The 19,630-nt window shown below is 38.7% G+C and overlaps 1 protein-coding gene across 1 annotated transcript in view; it reads right to left on the bottom strand.

Annotated features, from left to right (window-relative positions):
* UGCG (UDP-glucose ceramide glucosyltransferase) overlaps positions 1-19,630 on the bottom strand; it is a 63,990-nt gene that overhangs the window by 21,590 nt on the left and 22,770 nt on the right. The window contains exons 3-4 of the mRNA XM_089670947.1: positions 5,880-5,982; positions 1,044-1,145 (exon numbers count right to left, since the gene is read on the bottom strand). Coding sequence (XP_089527073.1) covers positions 1,044-1,145; positions 5,880-5,982 — 205 coding nt within the window. The remainder of the gene's footprint in view (positions 1-1,043; positions 1,146-5,879; positions 5,983-19,630) is intronic.

Here is a 19,630-nt window from a genome sequence, read left to right on the forward strand (position 1 = left end):
TGTAAAAATTTGGTTTGAAAATTTTAAATTTTTGGTTATAAAGGAATTTGGGTTATTGTTTTTTTACTAAAAAGATAGATTATTACATTTTGGCCAAGACTTATGAAGAAAGATTATTTGATACATTTTATAAGAAAAACACTTTTTAAAATTTTTTTTTGATCTTTTTCATTGATATAGCAAAAAATAAAAATCCCAGTGGTGAATAAATACCACCAAAATAAAGTTATCTGTCTCAAAAAAATGAAAATGCTAAAAATTTATTATGGGTACAGTGTTGCATGACCACGCAATTCTCATTCAAAGTGTGATAGCACTGAAGGCTGAAAACTGGCCTGGACTGGAAGGGGGTGAAAGTGTCTGCACTTGAAGTGGTTAATGTGGATATAGACATGATTTTAACCCTTCACCGTTATTCAAATCTAAAAAGTTTTACTTCTACTGAGGGAACATCCTGTCAAAAAAGAAAGTATTACAGAATACTGGAAAGAATAGTATTTTTTCTGTCTGTAAAAGATACCTCTCACTCCTACTCTAATAATTCTGCTGTCTTATTTGTATGTTCTCACTTTTCACTGTAATATGCATAAAGGCCCTAGAGCATTCAAAGAAGAATGTTGACTGATGTTTGAATTTTGCATTGTCTACACATCAACCAAAATAACCAAGTCATGTTATGTACTAGGAGGATATGGAAGAATAAATAGTTCCCATCAAATCCCGCCGGCCTTATAACGCTCTTGATGAAAGAAAAAACCAGCAGAGCCAAAATGGGTTCTATGGGGATTCCAGTGATGATGTATAAATAGACTACTTTATATAAACAATGACAATTCTCACCATAGCCACTCAACATTTAGCCAAGGTGGCTTATTATACAGGACAAGACGATTGTTTTAGGCATTTAATATCCCATAAATTCATTGTTTCACTCATTAAAAATTTACACAATCAGAATTTCATGTCATGCTCTGCTGTCATCATGCATAATTGCACTGATAAGCATGGTAAGAATCATTAGAAGTGTAATATCATCAACATACCTTTAATCCCACTGTCACATATCCAGATGAGGTCATATTTAGCAAGTTCATATCCGGGCATTAGATTGTTTATCTTTGGATTAATGCCAACCTTTTTGCCACCTAAGATGTGAAATAAATAAAACAGTCAAATATGGTCAATGCTACATATGGAAGGACCAATAACAAACAGGTCATACAAAACAGACTGAAAACAAAAAAAAACAAACCTATAAAACATGAAGCCATGTTTGGGCCAGAAATGATAAAAGTGAATCTGACCCACACCAGTGGTATTTGGTAAATACTGGCGTCTATAAAGTCCATGGGTAATTAAAGCGGAGAACCACTTTCACCACTAAGTGATATTTACAAGTACTGCAATTGATTTAATGCTTTCTCATCTGTAATCTATATAACAGCATTCCTCAGCAAGAGCATGTGTTTAACACCCTCCATTAAAAGCAGTAGCCGCCATATACTCTGGTCAGTTACAGCAAGCAAGAAGCATGATTCCTGATAATATGATCACAAGCCACGGCCAGCCAGCAGAATGGTCAATGGGCCTCACACACAGAGGGACTATGACAAAAGCAGGCAGCAGACTCTGGCCTAGTCACATGGGGGCAGAGGCCCATACAGTGCGAAATGTCATTTGTTTGGGTTTGGACCTATGTGCAGGCAACAAATGTTAGTCAATAGAGAAGCAGCAGCTGTATGGACTCACCTGCACTTTCTAGTTTGATAAGCATGCAGGGATGGGTGCACAACCCCAGATGCACACTGTCTGCGTTTGGGGCCTATGCACCCATTCCTGCGCACCCTCCAAATCTGGATGTGTAGTTGAGTTTGTACAGCCACTGCGTTTCCATTGACTAACACAGTCTACCTGCATGAAGCTCCGGAAACACATTAAAAAAATGTGCCTTGTGTGCCTCCCCTTCCTGCTTGGGCAAATAACCCTGCACTAAGATACAAGTCAGATTTTAGGCATGATCTGCAAAGAGAAAAATTAAAAAAAAAAAAAAAAAAACGAATGAAAAAAAACACCACACATTTTTGCAGAGATACTCCCCTAAGGTTTAATCACTTTTAAAGGGATGCAGGTACTGCAACTTTTTTCATCCAACACTCAAAGTGCATCAGCTGATTAAAATGAACTAGTCACTCCCATTCAGTGTCACTGTGCTCATGGTCTAACAATGTTCCTTTAGAGCAGGAATCTGCAACAAAGTTTGTTAAAATTCTTCCAATGTACACTGATCATCCAGAAGTGTGCCTAGTTATGTTTTAGGCATGCAAATTAGTCTGAGATATTGTCAATTTAACTAACACATATGGAGGCTGCTAAAATTTGACCTGACGATCTAGGCAACAATGACTCCTGGTCATAGTCAAATTAAAAACACACATAATTTAGTGTACATGTAGTGCAGCTTATTCCAGCTAAAAGTAGTGATGGCAGAATTTTTCAGCATGCCAGAAAATTTTAAGGCAGATCTTGATCATTCCTTTTAGACATTTTCACTGCACCAGTCACAGTGGCACCAATGGCGAGTAGTGCATTATGACAATAGAACTGAAGACAGGTAGATCTTTAAGTTGACTTGGAGAGTGCAAAATTAAAATGTTGCAAGGCCACAATGAAAGCCTTCACACCGAATCTGAATAGTGTGTGGTGGTATTTGTATGCTACATTTTATCTTGGAGCGAAATAACCTCCATCTCTGCCAGCACCTGAATACAGAGCATGAACCCAGGAGACTGATACTGTTGGCATGCAGTGGCACCAATCTGTTATGGTAATCATAAGGCCACAGCTATACTACTGTTGTGCTAAACAGTACCCAGGCACAATCTTAAAGCTCATCTAAAACCAACACTTTTTTATTTGAATAGAGTGGGGGAAGTACAGATTGGTAAAAACCCATCTTTTTAAGGTCTGTATCACATTGAGGGAATTTCCAATCACTTTGTGTCCTGGACAACACACAAAGAAGAAGTGAGAAAACGGCTTTCATCAGAACAGTGGTTTTTATTTTTGCTTTAGATTGCTATGAATTGACCCCAATACAGTGAGCACTGTCGAAAAACTCAACAGTCCATGTACCCGTGATGTATATGGAACAAATCAAGAAGGAGGAAAGCAGGAACGAAAACGTATTAAAAATGTTTTAACGTGCCCCAATTTTTCAGAAGACTGACAGCATATAATGGAAGTGTGTAGCACGAGCTATGAAATATTCATTACTGGCAGGAAAGAGGCAGCCTGATTGAGGCCAAGCAGTTTTGTCGGAGCTCAGCTGTTGGCGGGTCTCGCGGGCCAGTTATGTTTAGCTTGCATGCCAGAATCCCAGAAAATGCAAACACTGCTGTTTAATGCATCTTGAAATAAGTCAAAGGAGGTTTCCCTTCCTCAGCATAACCTGCCAAGAAATTTGCAACCAGTACCAGTCACAATTGTTAAAAGAAAACAAAGTCTCTGATAAAAAAAAAAAAAAAAAAAAAAAAAAAAAGAAGAAAGGTACTGTACATGTTGCTTTTATTATATAAAAAAAAAAAAAAAAAAAAAGAAGAAGAGCTCCTCAAAGTAACCCCTGAATGCTTTCGCTAGCTTTAAAGAAATAATAAGAACACAGAAATTCATCTTCTTAAAGAGATGTGGAAATCCTGGAATTCGGGTATCAGATACTGCACAGTAACAGCACTGCAGCAATTGCTTTTATAGTGTAGCAGCTTGTTCTGTATTAGATTACAAAGCACAGTGGAGTGATTTATGAACAAAGCTCCTCTGTTAAACATCCTGCTACATCCAGCTCCGAAGTTAGCTTGCACCCTGGATTATTCATGTTATTGCTAGTGAGAATGTTATGTTAAAAATCATAGTTGCTGGTTTACAAACATGGGGATACCTCTGCTACTTTAAAGCGGTTGTAAAGTTTTTTCTTTCATGCATTCTATGTAGTAAGGTAAACTACCTTCAGTGCGCAGCTCCCCTTTTAGCCCCCCGAAAACTTACCCGAGACTGATCGCGAACCAGTGATGTGTACAAGAGCCGAAGCTCTCCCGGGTCTCTCTCATCTCTTTGGCTGAGACACAACAGCCGGTGAGGAGGGAGTGGGGGCGGTACCAAGCCCTGTATGTCTTATGGACATACAGGGTTGGCTTGAAAGTGATCATGCATGGGTGCCGGGGGGGGGGAGGTCAAGGAGCCAGGAGAGCCGGCAGGGGATCTGAGAAAAGGAGGATCGGGACTGCTCTGTGCAAAACCACTGCATAGTGCAGGTAAGCATGACATGTTTGGTATTTAATTAATACAAAAAAAGAAGAAAAAAAAAAAAAAAACCACACACACACAAACTTTAGGATTGTACTCTTAGCCAGAAAAATGCTAGGCAGTACAGGCAACTAAAATTATTATAGCTGGTGTGTAAGTTTTTGCCACAATCAAGGGAAGCACTTGACCCCATTCTCCAAGAGGGATCAATTCTTGAACCCCAACTTTCTAAGCTTTATGTAAGCCATACGTAAAACCACCTTGTGGGAGTAAAAAAAAAAAAAAAAATTAAAAATATTAACCAGACAGTAAGATAGCTACCACCAGCACCAACATCTATTTGGCACTGCTTGAAGTGGACAACATGCATGCCTCCAGACCAGTTACTGCAACGGCCAGTTTGAGCAACCTGTCAAAAAGGTCCAGGCATTGTCACATTGGGGCACCATCAGTGTGATTATTCAAATAGTGACCATCAAAACAAAACAAAAAAAAAAAAAAATCACAATTTGCATGGTAAAAAGGAAAGTTGCACTGACATTCAGCTCACACCAACATAAAATCGCAAGACTTGAGCGTAAAAGAGAAGTACAGCTAAAGCTTGCTTAGTCAGGCGTCTTACGTGGGTCACAGGGGTGCACTTACTTTTACTCTCCTGTGACTCAAAAATCAGTCAACAGCAGGCTATGGCCAGAAATAAAAGCTTTACCATTGCTGAACTAAGAATACTAGCTTCCTACTCTGGCTTGAATTGGTATTCCAAACAAACATCTTAGAACATACTAATGCCACTGTATCAGCATGATAGCCAGGCTATGCAAACAGCTTTGATAATAAAAGGCCCTGCTGCTTATTTTAACCCCCCCCCCCAAACCCTGCACATTTAACAAGTTCTGTTTATGAGCAGTCAAAGCTCACCTGGTGCACACCATTCCCACAAAGAGCTGCTTAGCCTCAAATATACTTGTCCCCCTAGTATACCACAACACTATGGCACCAAAGAAGCTGTCATTAAAAGTGTCTTCCCACACCCATGTTGCTATGTCACTGTTGTGAGAAATTTGACAAATGTGCAAAAAAAAAAAAAAAAAAAAAAAAGTGAGGAGGGGTTTTCCCACAGGAGATTAAAAAGGAAATTGGATCTCTGCTCTGCTGGAGGCTACAACATGTAGCAAGGGGGATCCCTCATTACTAGTCATTTAAAAAGTATGACTAATTTAACCAATTATATCTGAATGCTAAACTAAATCAACCAAGGTAGAACAGGTAGTATGTACTGAATCTCTTTTCACCTGGATGGTTTAGTCATGCCACCAAATTTACATGGAATGCAGTTAAAGGCACAATTTGAAACAACTCCTACAAAAACAGGGGAAAAGGGGGGGTCTTCAGAAGGCATCTAATATTCCTTCACCACACAAACCAGCTATATTACAGATCCCACACCTCTCTTTGGGGATTGCATTAGTGTAAATAACAAAGATAAATAGCAGGATGCATTAACTTGTCTTTGGACATTTTCGTTAACCCACCTAGCAAATAGATTCCCCATCACTCTTAATATTCAGCACAAAACATACCTATAAATAAGTTGGCATCCACATTCGGGTATTTTCCAAGCAGTTTTTTACATACATCCACTGCCGGATCGTCAACATCTTGCACACAGAGAAGGATTTCAAACTGCAAGTGAAAAAAAAAACCAAAATGATTAGTTAAGAAGTCAATTATCACACTAACTTGGTGGTGTGTGACTTTAAAATATACGTCCTACAGTATAGTAAATGGACTGAGTACAACCAAATAGGACTACTAAAAATGAAGAGTTTCAGTTTCTCTATACTCTTTTCGTTCTTTTCATTTAACGTAGGCACCTTGTCAATGAGTTTTTTTTTTTTTCTCCGTACACCTCTGCAGTACATAAACATTTCCTCATGTTTATCCCTTTAAAACACTTTGGTTACAGAGTTATCTTCTGAAAACGTAATGCCTTCCTAACCTCCTGCAGTGAGCCACCAATGCTGGTTTTCAATGAGGTAGCCAGTTCATAGATCTGTACTGCAAGACAGTAAAGCAGAAAAGCCAAACTATTGTGCAGGACTGCAAAAGCAGAATCCAGCAGCCCAGAGTACACTAAAAACTGCACACACAATTAACACATCAACAGCAAAGGTTTTTTTTTTACCTCATGCTGACCTCTTACTTGTGTTTCTAAAAGAACACTGAAAAGTTGGTATACCCACTTTAAAAATACACATTTACTTTTATGAAAGAATTTTTACTCCCTTTCTTAAACAAACATAAAGCTATTTATGTCTGGAAGTTAACAGCCTACCTTTTGCTAAAAGAAAAAAAAAAAAAAAAAAAGGAATGAAACTAAGCATGAGAAAGTGACAACAGCTACTTTACATTATATAGTAATGAGTATGTAATGTATGTGTAAAGTAATACTACCAAAAAAAAAAAAAAAAAGTATACATACATACATATACACACACACAAGTATATGAGCACATATATACATACACACACAGTTTAAAACATTGTATATGAGCACATACATACATACACAGAGTTTATAACATTGAACTTAAAAACCACTCATTATAAAAACCTATACAGCAGAACATACTATATCTCAATTCATACACTGTAGGCTTAGACCAGGCATGTCCAAAGTCCGGCCCGCGGGCCATTTACGGCCCGGGGGTCGGTTTAATACGGCCCTCCAACAGCCCTCCCTGCTCTGTGTAATGTGGCCCTCCCACAGCCCTCCCTTCTATGGCAGACAGTCTTCTGCTTGAGAGCAGAGGGCAGTGCGCATGCCTGACTGCTGCGCTGTCTCTCTGGTCTGTGTAAATGCGGCTGTCGCACGGCCCTCCCTTCTGTGGCAGACAGTCTTCTGCTTGAGAGCAGTGCGCATGCGTGACTGCGCCGCGCTGGGAGCGACAGAGGGCGGTGACGTCAGGGCCGGGCTTCCAGCGTGAAGTGTGTTTCTCTTCCCCTCCCGGCTGCCGAGCAGAGACTTCAGCTCCAGCTACCTTTTTCACCCTTCACATTAGTGCAGGTAAGTTTTTTTTAATTTATTTTCAATACATTGTGAAAACTCAGCTGTCAGTTGATCTTAATGTTATGAAATGAAGTATGTCGTTTGCAATTAACTTGGCATAAAATAATTTATTTGCATTTAATTGTAATGGTTCAAAGAATGTTCGGAAAAATGTTCGGCCCTCCACCATGTTCACTTCATCCAATCTGGCCCTCTTTGAAAAAAGTTTGGACACCCCTGGCTTAGACCATAGGGGGAAACAGGACCCCATATACAACTCTCATAGGTTCAAGTGTAACAGTCTCGATGTAGAAGCTGACCTACGCATTTCGAGTATTACTCAAGGACAAGTGAAATATGATCTGAATGATGTAATAAACATATATATATTAAACTATATATTAGTTTTTGAATTAAATATTGGGACAGCAAAGTCCCATATACCCACGATACAATTTGCTGGAGGGCAGTAGGATATGAAAATATCAATCACTATGTCAACTAGCTGAAGTTTGCTTGCCCCTAACCTAAACTGAGGTTTGTCCAGGCCTGTTGTATCTTGATCCTAAATAATCTTCTAGAAGTTTACTCAAGTAATAACTGTATCAATTTGTTTTAGAACATTTGCTTGGTCAAAATGGTTACTTTAAAGGATAGGCTCACAATGATGCGGCTCTGAGAGATGCGTTTTGCACAGACATGGCAGCCCAATTATTTGAATGGGCTTGATGACGCACTTGATTTGAATGGGCTGCTATGCCTCTTGTAACACAGGGAAAAGGTCCCTGCATCATTTTTGGAATCGCAGTCCGCATGGGAACTGAAAGTGCAGTGCAGTTCCCAGCGCAGGAGCAATTTCCAGTGCATGCGGCATACCACTAGGATTAATGACACTTACACACATATCCTGTGTTTTTCTGTGAAGGTGCAGTCCTGCAGCAGCAAACACTTGCACAGATGTGAACCTAGAGCTGTGAACAGGCTAAGTTCAAATCATGATACTGTCTCAATAATCCAAATGATATACCAAATGACAATTCAAAGCGTCATTTTGAAAATAAGACCAAGCTTGTGTAAGTGGTCTGATTGGACCCTCTGTTCTCCTCTATGGAGGGGCAGACATAAACACATTTGTGGGCTCAAACAGCCTGGAATGCCACCAAGTAAGCATAATTTGATAACTCAGCAAGAATAACTGCATGACTAGACATAATATTTTCCCTCTTGGCCTTCTACACTTAGTAAAACAGACTCACCTTCTGACACAGAGCCACTGCCTGTCAAGTCAGTGAACAGGTGTCCATAAATGAGAAGTCCTGTTCAGCTTGTGCCTACACCCTGCAGTCACATAGGCAGTAATCTATCTCTGCCTCTTTAGTCAACTCACAGTTTGACTGGACTCAGGCTTATGGGGCAGCAGTGTGCATTTTTAAAACGTAGGGGGGCTGCTTTCAATGGAATCCAGATTGTTGCCTTTTGGGTCTAGTGTACAGAAGCATCTGTGCTGGAAATAAGATATCTTTTACAATAAGCAAATGAAGGCAAAAGGAGAAAATTCTTTTATAGTCTAATCATGCACTTATTGTTTCACAACCGATGTTTCAGGGCACACTGGAGCACTTCAGCCCTTGTTCACACATATGCGATTCTGGATGCATTTTTCAAATGTGCAGTTTTGCATGACAGGCTAGATAGTATTTGTTCCTTTTAAGGTGGTTCACACTGATGCGATCCACAAGCATTTAATTTTGAGTGGGATTCCAAAAAGGGTTCTGTGCGAGTTTGGAACGGTGTGTTCCAGACTCGCAAGTGACAGAAAATAGTGGCATTTGGAGGTCAGTGTTCATATAGGATTGCGATCGACAAGCATTTTTGAACTGCAGTCAATGGAAGGTGTTTTTGCACAGAAGACAATGGAAGGCCTTTTTTAAGTCAACAGAACTGCAGAAACCAAAATCGCATCTATGGTGAAATTGCACTTAAACCACAATGCTATTCACACAGGAACGCAAAATGTGATTTCAGCATGCATGTGTGTGAACCCCAGGTCTGGATGTAAACATGCCTTGTCTTGGGCAAGCTCAGGAGAACACCAACTTGTTTACATCTGCAGTCTTTAATTCTGTTTTACAATTTAAGTAAGCAGGGTGGCATCACTGCCTTCTGAAAATGCAAGTTTCCTGTCCACGTCCGGTTTCAAGAAATGAAGGCCACAGACTTGGCACACGCATATAGCAAAGTGTCAGAATTCCTTACTTCTATACTAGCTTCAAGTCAACCATTTGGAAAAGGCAAAGCATCAATGTGGCAGTCATGCAACTGACCCCCACTAACTGCATGACAGAGATCCACCTATTCCCACCAGCTGACCTTCCAGAAGCTGCCCAGAATTTGTATAAGCTTGGTGAAAAATGTCACCAATAGTATTAAAACCCAATAATCATACAGGAACAAATTAAATACTTCTGCCTGACAGTACTATGACCGCTGGTGTGAATCCAAACCACGGCACCACCTGCCTGGAGTTTCAATGTTCTCCCTTTGCCTGCATGGTTTCCTTAGGGTACTCCGGTTTCCTCCTACACTCCAAAGACATGCTGGTAGGTTGATTGGATCCTGTCTATGCCTAGGTTCACACCTATGCAGGTTGCGTTTGGTGTGTTTTTGCATTGCATTTTGTGGTTTTTGCATTTGTGCTTTTAACATGTTTTTGATGCAGTTTTTTTTTTCCTTTTTAAAAATTTTTCTTGTTGCTAGGCAGATTTTAAACACAAAAAGCATTTAAAAAAAATGCAGCAAAAACGCAATACATGCTTTTCTGCAGCATTCCCATTGAAGTCTATAGAACCAAAAATGCAATGTTTTGTGTTCAAAAAAGTCCCTGACCCTTTCCAAAAAAACTAACTGGTTGAAAATGCAGAGATGTGAACCTGTCCCATAGGAAATCATGTTAAATGGACTGTACTGTGTTTCTAAAAAACACTTAGGTGTGAACCTAGAGTAAATTGGCTTTAGTTTGCGTGTGTATGTATGAATGTAAGTTAGGGACCTTAGATTATTATTATACAGGATTTATATAGTGCCAACAGTTTGTTCAGCGCTTTACAATATAAAGGGAAACAATACAGCAACAATACAAGAGGGTTAGGAGGACCTGATCCTTGGAGCTTACAATCTCAGGAGGAAGATTGTACACCCTTGAGGGTTAGGGACTGATGTTAATGTACAATATATATGTGTAAAGCGCTGTGAAAATTGATGGCGCTATGCAAGTACCTGTAATATATAAATAAAATGAGAAAAAAAAATGAATGCTGGGATATGTTCTAAAGAGGGGAGGGAAGTTTGGTGGTAAATTTGGACAATGCCTGGACTTATGCTTTAAACAAGCCTAACCTATCAGATGTTCAATAGTAAATGAACGGGTGAATGAAAACAGCATAAAATCTTTCTTTTATTCTCCTTCCCTGTTATCTATAAATAGATGTGTGGTATAAGAGGATGATGTGTGAATGTGTTCCAGCTAATGTCAAGGTAACTCATTAACTCAGCTCTAAGAAAGCTTATGTACCTCCCAGGGTTTAACCAGACAACATGTGAGCTCATCCTTATACTTTGATTACTTTTTCTAAATCCTGTGCAGTAACAACTTCCTGAACCTGTGCTTACAGGTAATCTGTCATCACAGAAATATGCAAGAAGAACAATTCTCAATGCTAGGAGTAACCTAGACAAACATGCAGATTAGTGATTTCCACTACGCTGGCTACATACTGGAAATTCTTGCAGTCAGCAACTAAAGCAGTGACAAGGACCTCGACAAAAGCTAAGCAACAAGAATCTTCCGCAAGAGGCTGACAAGGGCAACACACATTCCTCCCTTGGCAGGTTCCATTTCCTGAGCCTGTTCTGTATATTGAATACTTGGTTACACAGACACAACAGTATTGTATTAAAAGACCTGAAGCATGGCAACATTTTCTTTGTTAGAATGATAAAGACGTTTACTGTGACTTATGTTGCCTGGAGGTTGGTGGTCAAAATATAGGAACACAGTCCTACAAACATCAATAAAGAGGTAAATATGCTCTGATTGACTGTGAGCATTTTGTTTGTGATCGGATATCTCTAATGACAATGTGATTTAAAAAAAAAAAAAAAAAAAAGTGCACGTATCTGGCACATGAACCAGCCTGTAAACACAACTTCAAGTACCGCCCAGCACGCACACTCCGCTCCTCACAAGACCTCCTTCTCTCTAGTTCCCTGGTCTCCTCCTCCCATGCCCGCCTCCAGGACTTCTCCAGGGTGTCACACATCCTCTGGAACTCCCTGCCCCAACCCATCAGATTATCACCTACTCTCCTCTCGGCGCACCCTGAAAACCCATCTCTTCAGGGAAGCCTACTTCACCCCCTGCTAACTTGCCGACCGCTGAGCGAACTATTGGCACTTTATAAATACTGTAGTATAATAATAATAATAATAATAATAATAATATAGGCCCCTTTCACACGGGTGTTCTTTATGTCTGTTTTTCATCTGTCCATTTACGGATGAAAAAACAGACCCCCATATATTTCTATGGACTTGCGGATGTAAACGGATGAACATCTTTTTACATCCATTAACGTCTGCATCCGTTAACATACGTTTTTTTGAACGGAAGAAAGCCCTATTTTTCTTCCGCAAAAAAAAAAACAAAACAAAAAAACCACAGAACAGACTAAAAACGGATGTCAGACCAAAAACGGATGAATATACGGATGTAAACGGATGAAAAAACGGATGTAAACAGATGAGAAAAAACGGATGTAAACAGATGAGAAAAAACTGATGTAAAAAGATGAAAAAAACAGATGTAAAAAGATGAAAAAACGGATGTAAACGCATTTGTTTTTTTCTGTGAAAAAAATGTGACAAAAAAGAAAACCAGAACGCCCGTGTGAAAGGACCCTTAGAATTGGCACTCCAGCCACTTGTCTTTTTATATAATGGCAGTACAAACATAAAAAGTGGAAGGAGGCTAAATAATAATTGAACTAAACCAGGTCAGTGTGTTTGAGGACAGGCAAGTTGCCTTCATATTCAAACTATTATAATAATGACTAACTAAATTCAAGGACATTCTGCTAAGACACACACCAAATTAGCGCAAAACAAAACAAAAAAAAAAAAAAAAAAAAGAAAAGAAAAGAATGGTATTTGGTATTAAGCAGTTTTGCACACCCAAGCCTGTGCAGCAGTTTTCGCTCATCAAGTAGATATGTGGACGTCTTGGAAACATCAGGTATTCCAGCTGATAGATTTTGTCATAATAATTCTACCATAAGTGCAGAAACATACAGCTAAAGTTTCTGGACAACATAAAAAAAAAATTAGCAATTAGTTAACCATCTCAAATAACACAAGCATATTCTAAACTCTGTTAGCATTTATTCAAGTTTGTAACTTCTGTATAAAATAAATATTTGGAAAGCCAGCAGTTTCAATACGCACTTTTTTCTTTACATTGAATTTGTCCAAGGACTTAAAATGGTATTAAACCCAAAAATGTAATGATGTATAGCGGCTTACCAATCATTAGATGTGGTGGCTGCATTAGTTTTCTTTTTCAGACTTTTTTCCCCCCCGTTTTCACCTGGTGATCTGTTCAGTCACACACCTTTTGTAACAGAGTGCCCCCACTCTGGATGAAGGAGTACAGGGGCACCTTTAGACAACAGCATTATCAGTGTGTGTGTGTGTGTGTGTGTGTGTTTTAGATGTACTAGCAGATTTAAATACACTAACAATTTGAAGCCAAACTCCAGCTATCACTTTATAATCAGTTAAAGCAAACAGTTTTTGTCCTTTTAGGATAAAGCTTTTACATAAAAAGATTATTACTGTAAGCACTCCTGCTAGTGTTAAATGATTTGTCTCATCTTTGTAACTGATACTGGAGAGCTTGTTCTTTTGAAAAGCAACAGACTTACTGACCAGATTAAAATGGATGTGATGGCTGCATTAGTTTTTTTTGGGGGGGGGGGTTCATCTAAGAAATGCTAAGCTGCAATATAATTTCTGCTTTTGGGTTGAATAATTTTCTAAAACAAATTCAATATACACTCCAGTAAAAACAAATCTTCAGGTTCATACAGGAAGCACAAACCAACTGCTCAGCATTTTAGGGTTCCTACCCAGGCATCCATACACCAGTTCATCTCTCTTCCTTTTTTGACAGTCATCTAGTAATCATAGAACAGCCCTGCCTGTGACACAGACTCCTTGCCACCTCTCACATATACATATTAAAAAAAAAACAAAAACAAAAATCAAATACAAAACACACAAGATACTATAACTTAGAAGTTTTTCACAGCCAACAGATTTAACCTGGACTTGGAATTCTGAATGGTGATGCAGGCAAAAGTGCAAGCAAAACAGCAGGAAATGAAGTGAGATGTACAGCTGACGTGACCCTGTACAGAGGTGTGCTGCAACTAAAAAGGAATACACAGAATTCAGATTAGGGTAAACTAGGTCAACTTTTGGGCTTTATCACAGTTGCAATGTTTAATGGGAAGCACCAACTGCTTTCAAATGAAAGAAAAAAACAAAACAAAAACAACACTCATAAAATAGGATAATGAAGAACAGATTGTATTTTTTGAGACAAACCACACACTGCACCAATTGTGCATCCAGAACCCCCCCCCCCCCTCCAAATTTGATATTGGACTTTGGAAGTCTGGTATATACACAACAGCCATACTAGAAAAAGAATAACGAAACAAAACATAAATGCACAAACTGAAAGAGCACACTAGCCAAACAAGAAATTCTACATTAAAGAAAACAGAAACAAAAAAAAACACACACACATTCTCCTGACATAACCTACCTGCTGAATGACTCTTTGTGCCCTTGGTTGCCCGCTAGATAAACCTTCCAGTCAACACTGTCCTCGACATTGGTTTGGTGAGAGGAAAGCGGTCATTTCTTGACTTGTGTCCTACAGACCGATTTCAGAGCAGTAACTATTTTTCCTGCCCCAGAACCAGTATGTGGCACCTGAGCTGGGAAATGGCTGCTTCTATCACATCCAAGGGTGACCACATTTTTTTTAAAAAGTGTATAAAAGACCAAAATCTATTTAGCATTTTGACATCATGCTTTACAGTTTTGTACGCACTTCTTTTGCAGTTACCTCGCAAGAAGCATAACCCACTGAAATGTATAGTCTGTCCGAAATGTGGACATATGACGTTGCACCTGGAAGGTGTAAATGGAGCCTAACAGCCTTTCCTGTTTTACCCCTGGTTCACATATATGAGGCAGTGCGGGCTGCGTTTTGCGTGGGCACAAGAGCCCATTCATTTGAATGGACTCCCGTGCCCCGTGACACGCAGAGAAGTCCCTTCAAGTCTTCTGAAAACGCAGCCTGCATGGGAACCTTGGTTCCCAGTATGGTTGCGTTTTCCAGTGCGGACGGGTCCACATTTCTCTGTGTGGGTGGTGCGGCTGCACCGATTTTTGTGCAGATCCGCAGCGGCCCCACCCGCACAGATGTGAACCTAGCCTAAGGTTGGCTATTCTGAGCAAGTAAGCAGCAGCATTGTAAGCCTGCTATGCACTCCTGCAGTTTGCTTTGGGTGTGCTTATCTAAATGGCAGCCCAAAGGCCAACCAATGCAACAAGCTCACAGCATTACTTCTAATTTCTGTGGGAGCATCTCAGGGGTGTCAGCCTAAAAAAGGAAGTGAATAAAAAAATTATACCAAAAGGCATGATGTCAAAACATACTAAAAAAATAGATTTCAGGTTAACACACATTTAAAGCACTGCTCACTTGCTTTCAAGCTACTAGAAAAGCTGAAGAAAAGGTAGTTTATGCACAGTAAAGAAATTTCAATAGATACTAATTTAAAGTGTCACTAAAGGAAAATGTTTTTTTTTTACGGTTTGGATAGAGTAGAGAGAGTAAGAGCCCCTGTCAGGTTTTATGGCTGGCTGTGCCCTCATTAGGGAGATTGACCTTCTCTATGAGTCCTGTTTTCTGGTACTGAAAGTGAAAAGAAAGGAAAATCTCACATTTTGGGTTGACATTAAAACAATAATAGAGGGAAAATCTTCCAGTGGGGACAGTAGTTCTGGAAACCCTGGAGAGTCCCCATGAAAGGGTTTCCTCTCACTTCCTGTTTTGGCTATGAGACAGGAAGTAAAAAGTGTAATCTCCCCAAAGGAACACAGATGGCAAAAGAACTGGCAGGCCTTAAAACCTTATTCTATCCAAAAATGAATAAAAGTTTTGCCTTTAGTGGCACTTTAAAAAGTTAGCTCTACAACAAGCTGAACAGAGATGGCACCAAAAGAAAGGGATAACTCACTGCAAGCACTCAGTAGCCTTCCAAATGTCCTGCATGCGCATAAACCAACAGGGAAAGAACTTCCGTCTGGTACAGTACTCTAACACGAGCAAACATTCATGTGTTAAAAGAAAGCACTGGGGATTACATAACCTTTAGCCACATGTTAAAAATATTATTACGAAGTTCCAGTGATATTCATCATTCCCATGTGTGTTCTTCCAGCAAGATGAACAACAAACTTTAGAGATCTGGTAACATTACAGTAATGAGCTTGCTGCTTTTTCTTTATGCAGTGTCATCACATGGTATGAGGATCATCACTGTGCATTATCCAAGAACTATGAAATGCAAACTTATAAAAAAAAATATATATATTTTTTTTAAAGTAGAGATTTTGGTAATCTGGAATGGTCAGTTTTTCAATTTATAAATTAAGGTCTGGGCAAAAAAACTAGAACACTGCATAATAATAATATTTTTTATATATATATAATTTTTTTTTTTTTTTAAATAAATTATATCATGCGTGCACACACGTATACTAGACACACCTTCAAGCTGCAAAACATAGATGAAGTCTAGTGAGCAGTTTCTGAATCACCAAATCCATCTGCCCAAATGCCACGGCCAGTGTATTACAGCAGCTGTATATTTTATGAGAATGAATGATTCAAACAAATGCTGAACTCACATCTAAATAAAGACTGCAGGTTTTTTTTCCCCATATTTTTCCTGTGCACTAATTTACTGAACTCAGACAGCCTTTACTTTGGGCCTCCAAACATGGGGTTGAACTAAATCTATACAACCTCCTCCAAGAAATGTTACATTTCATCTTGGAATTTCATTTTCACCTTGGAAACTCACGCAAAAGGATGTGCATCTCAGATTTAAACCATAGATATTCATGAAAAACAATTCATGAAAAAAATACACATTTCAATCAACCAGGTTTTTGTATCAGTTATCCAACTTTATCTATCTTAGCCAATTGCTATTTTCTACAAAATCAGACAGACAATTTGGATTGTCTGGTGCTGGTAATGATCCATAGGAGGACTGTTGCCTGATCCAGCTGGATTAACTTGATTGTATCTTCTCTTGTGTACTTTACCATTTTTTACAGGAGAATTGGGTTAACCGGGCAAAAGAGGAATCTACTACGCAAGCAGACCTCCTCAGGTCACTTTTGACAGAGAAAGGAATAACGAGCTGGGTCACGTAGAAGTGTGACGGCGGAGAAAAGTCCAGTGGTCCATCTAGTCTGCCCCAGGGTTGTACCATATTGGCCAAATGCCTATTGCTCTCTCCACCAACATTAGAGGTCTGGACTGCACATGTATGTTCCTATGCCCGGAAAGAAACAACAAAAAAAAGTGTGACAATAGAATGATTGGTATTATCTGACCCTTACCTGTCTATAACAGGCTTAAAATATATGTACACCAATTAAGAACTAGGTCCTAACATCTGCAATCCTGACATGAAAGTCTGAGCTCAGCCATTTCCTATGACAGTGACAATGCTGTGTACCGGCCTCATTTGTGCTTCTGATTTACTACCCTGCTATAATGGCCTTTGATGGAGACTACAAGTGGTTGGTTCAACACACATTTTATGCAGGCATGGGCCACTGTTGTCATCAACAGGAAACTCATCCTAAGAAATGCCATACAACTAGAGTTTACATCTAACAAAACAAAATTCCAACATGTACATATAAAAAAAAAAAAAATAATAAATAAAATTGGCATTTCTGGAAAGTACTTCATACAGGATACACTAAGGAAGCAAATCATTCATAGCAGAAACAAGTGGTCCATACTAAACTGAGGATCTGAGTATGTGACCTATCATTGTTTAAGGAAATTTGTCACAAAGCAAAAGCAGCCATCTCAGAAGCTTGGGATGAGGCAATCATTCATGCACCACCAACTAGTTTCAAGGAAGCGACTAGAGGTTTAAAAAGTTTCTATAGGCATTATATTGTAAAGCGCTGAGCAAACTGCTGGCACTATACAAATCCTGTATAATAATAATCTGGAGACATTCACTATCCGTATTTGCCCTGGTGACCACTGTCATCAAGAGAGAAAAAGATGGGAAATTCACAAATTTTATGGCTGTCACTGTACCAAAAAAAAAAAAAAAAAAAAAAAAAAAAAAAAAAAAAAGGATACAGAAGGTTTTAATCATTCCATACTCTATCCAATCCCAAATTTACAAAAAAGTTTTAGCTAGAGTTAAACATTAACAAAAAGTTAAAGCATCACTATTGTGGAATTAAAAGGCACCATGCAAATGCCTGCCTCTTTTAAAGACTTTGCTTCATGATACATACAATCCCTTTAAAATGTAGAAATGTCCTTATGTGGCATCTATAATAACAGTAAAAGCATTCTTCCAAACTGTTTGTTTCTTCTGGAAAGAAATGTACTCCTGAAAGGAAACACACAGCCTGAGGCCGCACTCACTCAAATTGTTTAGGACACAATTTTTGAGGACACTTGCTGGGCTTTAGTTTTCCTTTATCTATATTAAACTTAGCTGAACTGTAAAAAAGCTTCCCCTGGGATTCAAAGGAAAGAGCACACATTTTTATTCCCCCCCCCCCATTTTCTGCTCTAAATGTGAGAACATTTTTTATGCATTTATGTAAAAAATTATCATGTTAGAAAATTGTTACTTCATTAAAATTTATGTTAAACAAAAAAAAAAAAAAATAATAATAATAATTGGTGGTTCTAAGTAAGGCTCCATGCAGACTGCATGTTTTAATAACACTGGTAACATTAGCTGTGTCAATTCACGTTAAAAAAAAAAAAAAAAAAGTGAGTTTTTCAGCATTTTTGTATTCACATTTAGCCACATTTTTCGTGTTTGATTTGACAAAAAAATAAATACTTTTTTTGGTCAAAAAAAGTCCAAAAACGCTGGTTCGACTTAATTTACCGCGTTTTTCATAGTTTTTACAGCTACAAAAACTCCTCTAGAAACCCACTAGTTCTGGGGTTTTTTTTCCAGCCAAAAAAACATTGATTACAGTCTGTGTGTGCATGGACACACAGGATAACATGGGGGGTTTACTGGCTGTAGAAAAAAACCATCAAAAGCCAAAAACAGCAGCTGTAAAAACATCCAGTGTGCATGAGGACCTATAAAGACATGATGTACCGTTTAGCATAAAAGTACACTAAATCGAGGACACAGCACAGCAAAGATCGGAAGGGATTTGTATACTTTATGCACTTTATGCAGCAGAGGTGCAATTAGCAGCCACATTACAGCAATGCAAACATCTTACAAAAATAGCATGAATGCTCTTCCTAAAAGCTAAAGACAGCTTTATAGATTTGCATTGGTGCCAGACAACAAAACTCATCCCTGCAGATATTTCAGCTGGAAATAAATAAAAGGCATCCAAAGTGGAAAAGGTTGAGAAGAAGCATTTGTTACAGATTTAGGTCTCCATGCACACTGGGTGTTTTAATGCTGGTATTGTTAGCTGTGCAAAGTCACGTTAAAAACGTTTTTCAGCTTTTTTTTTTTTTTTTTTTTTTTTTTTTTTTTTTTTTTTAGAGTTTTTACATTACCGTCTAGCTGCATTGTTCCATGTTTGCGTTTTGTAGCTTTTTTTAAAAAAAACAAACTTTTTTTTGGTCAAAAAAAGTCCAAAAACACTGGTTTGTGGCATTTTACCGTGTTTTTCAGCATTAGAGCATTTTTACAGCTAAAAAACTCCTCTAGAAACCCACTAGTTCTGGGGTTTTTTTAAAGCTAAAAAACGTTGATTACAGTGTATGTGTTCAAGGACACATAGGATAACACGCTGGGGGGTTTACTGTCTGTAGAAAAAAAAAAAAAAAAAAGTCAAAAGCCAAAAACAGCTGTAAAAACGTCCAGTGTGCATGAAGACTAAGCCCTGGTT

The sequence above is a fragment of the Staurois parvus genome, unplaced genomic scaffold, assembly GCF_062004578.1.
Source record: "Staurois parvus isolate SC_StPar_1 unplaced genomic scaffold, SC_StPar_1.0 ptg000096l, whole genome shotgun sequence".
NCBI classification, from domain to species: domain Eukaryota; kingdom Metazoa; phylum Chordata; class Amphibia; order Anura; family Ranidae; genus Staurois; species Staurois parvus.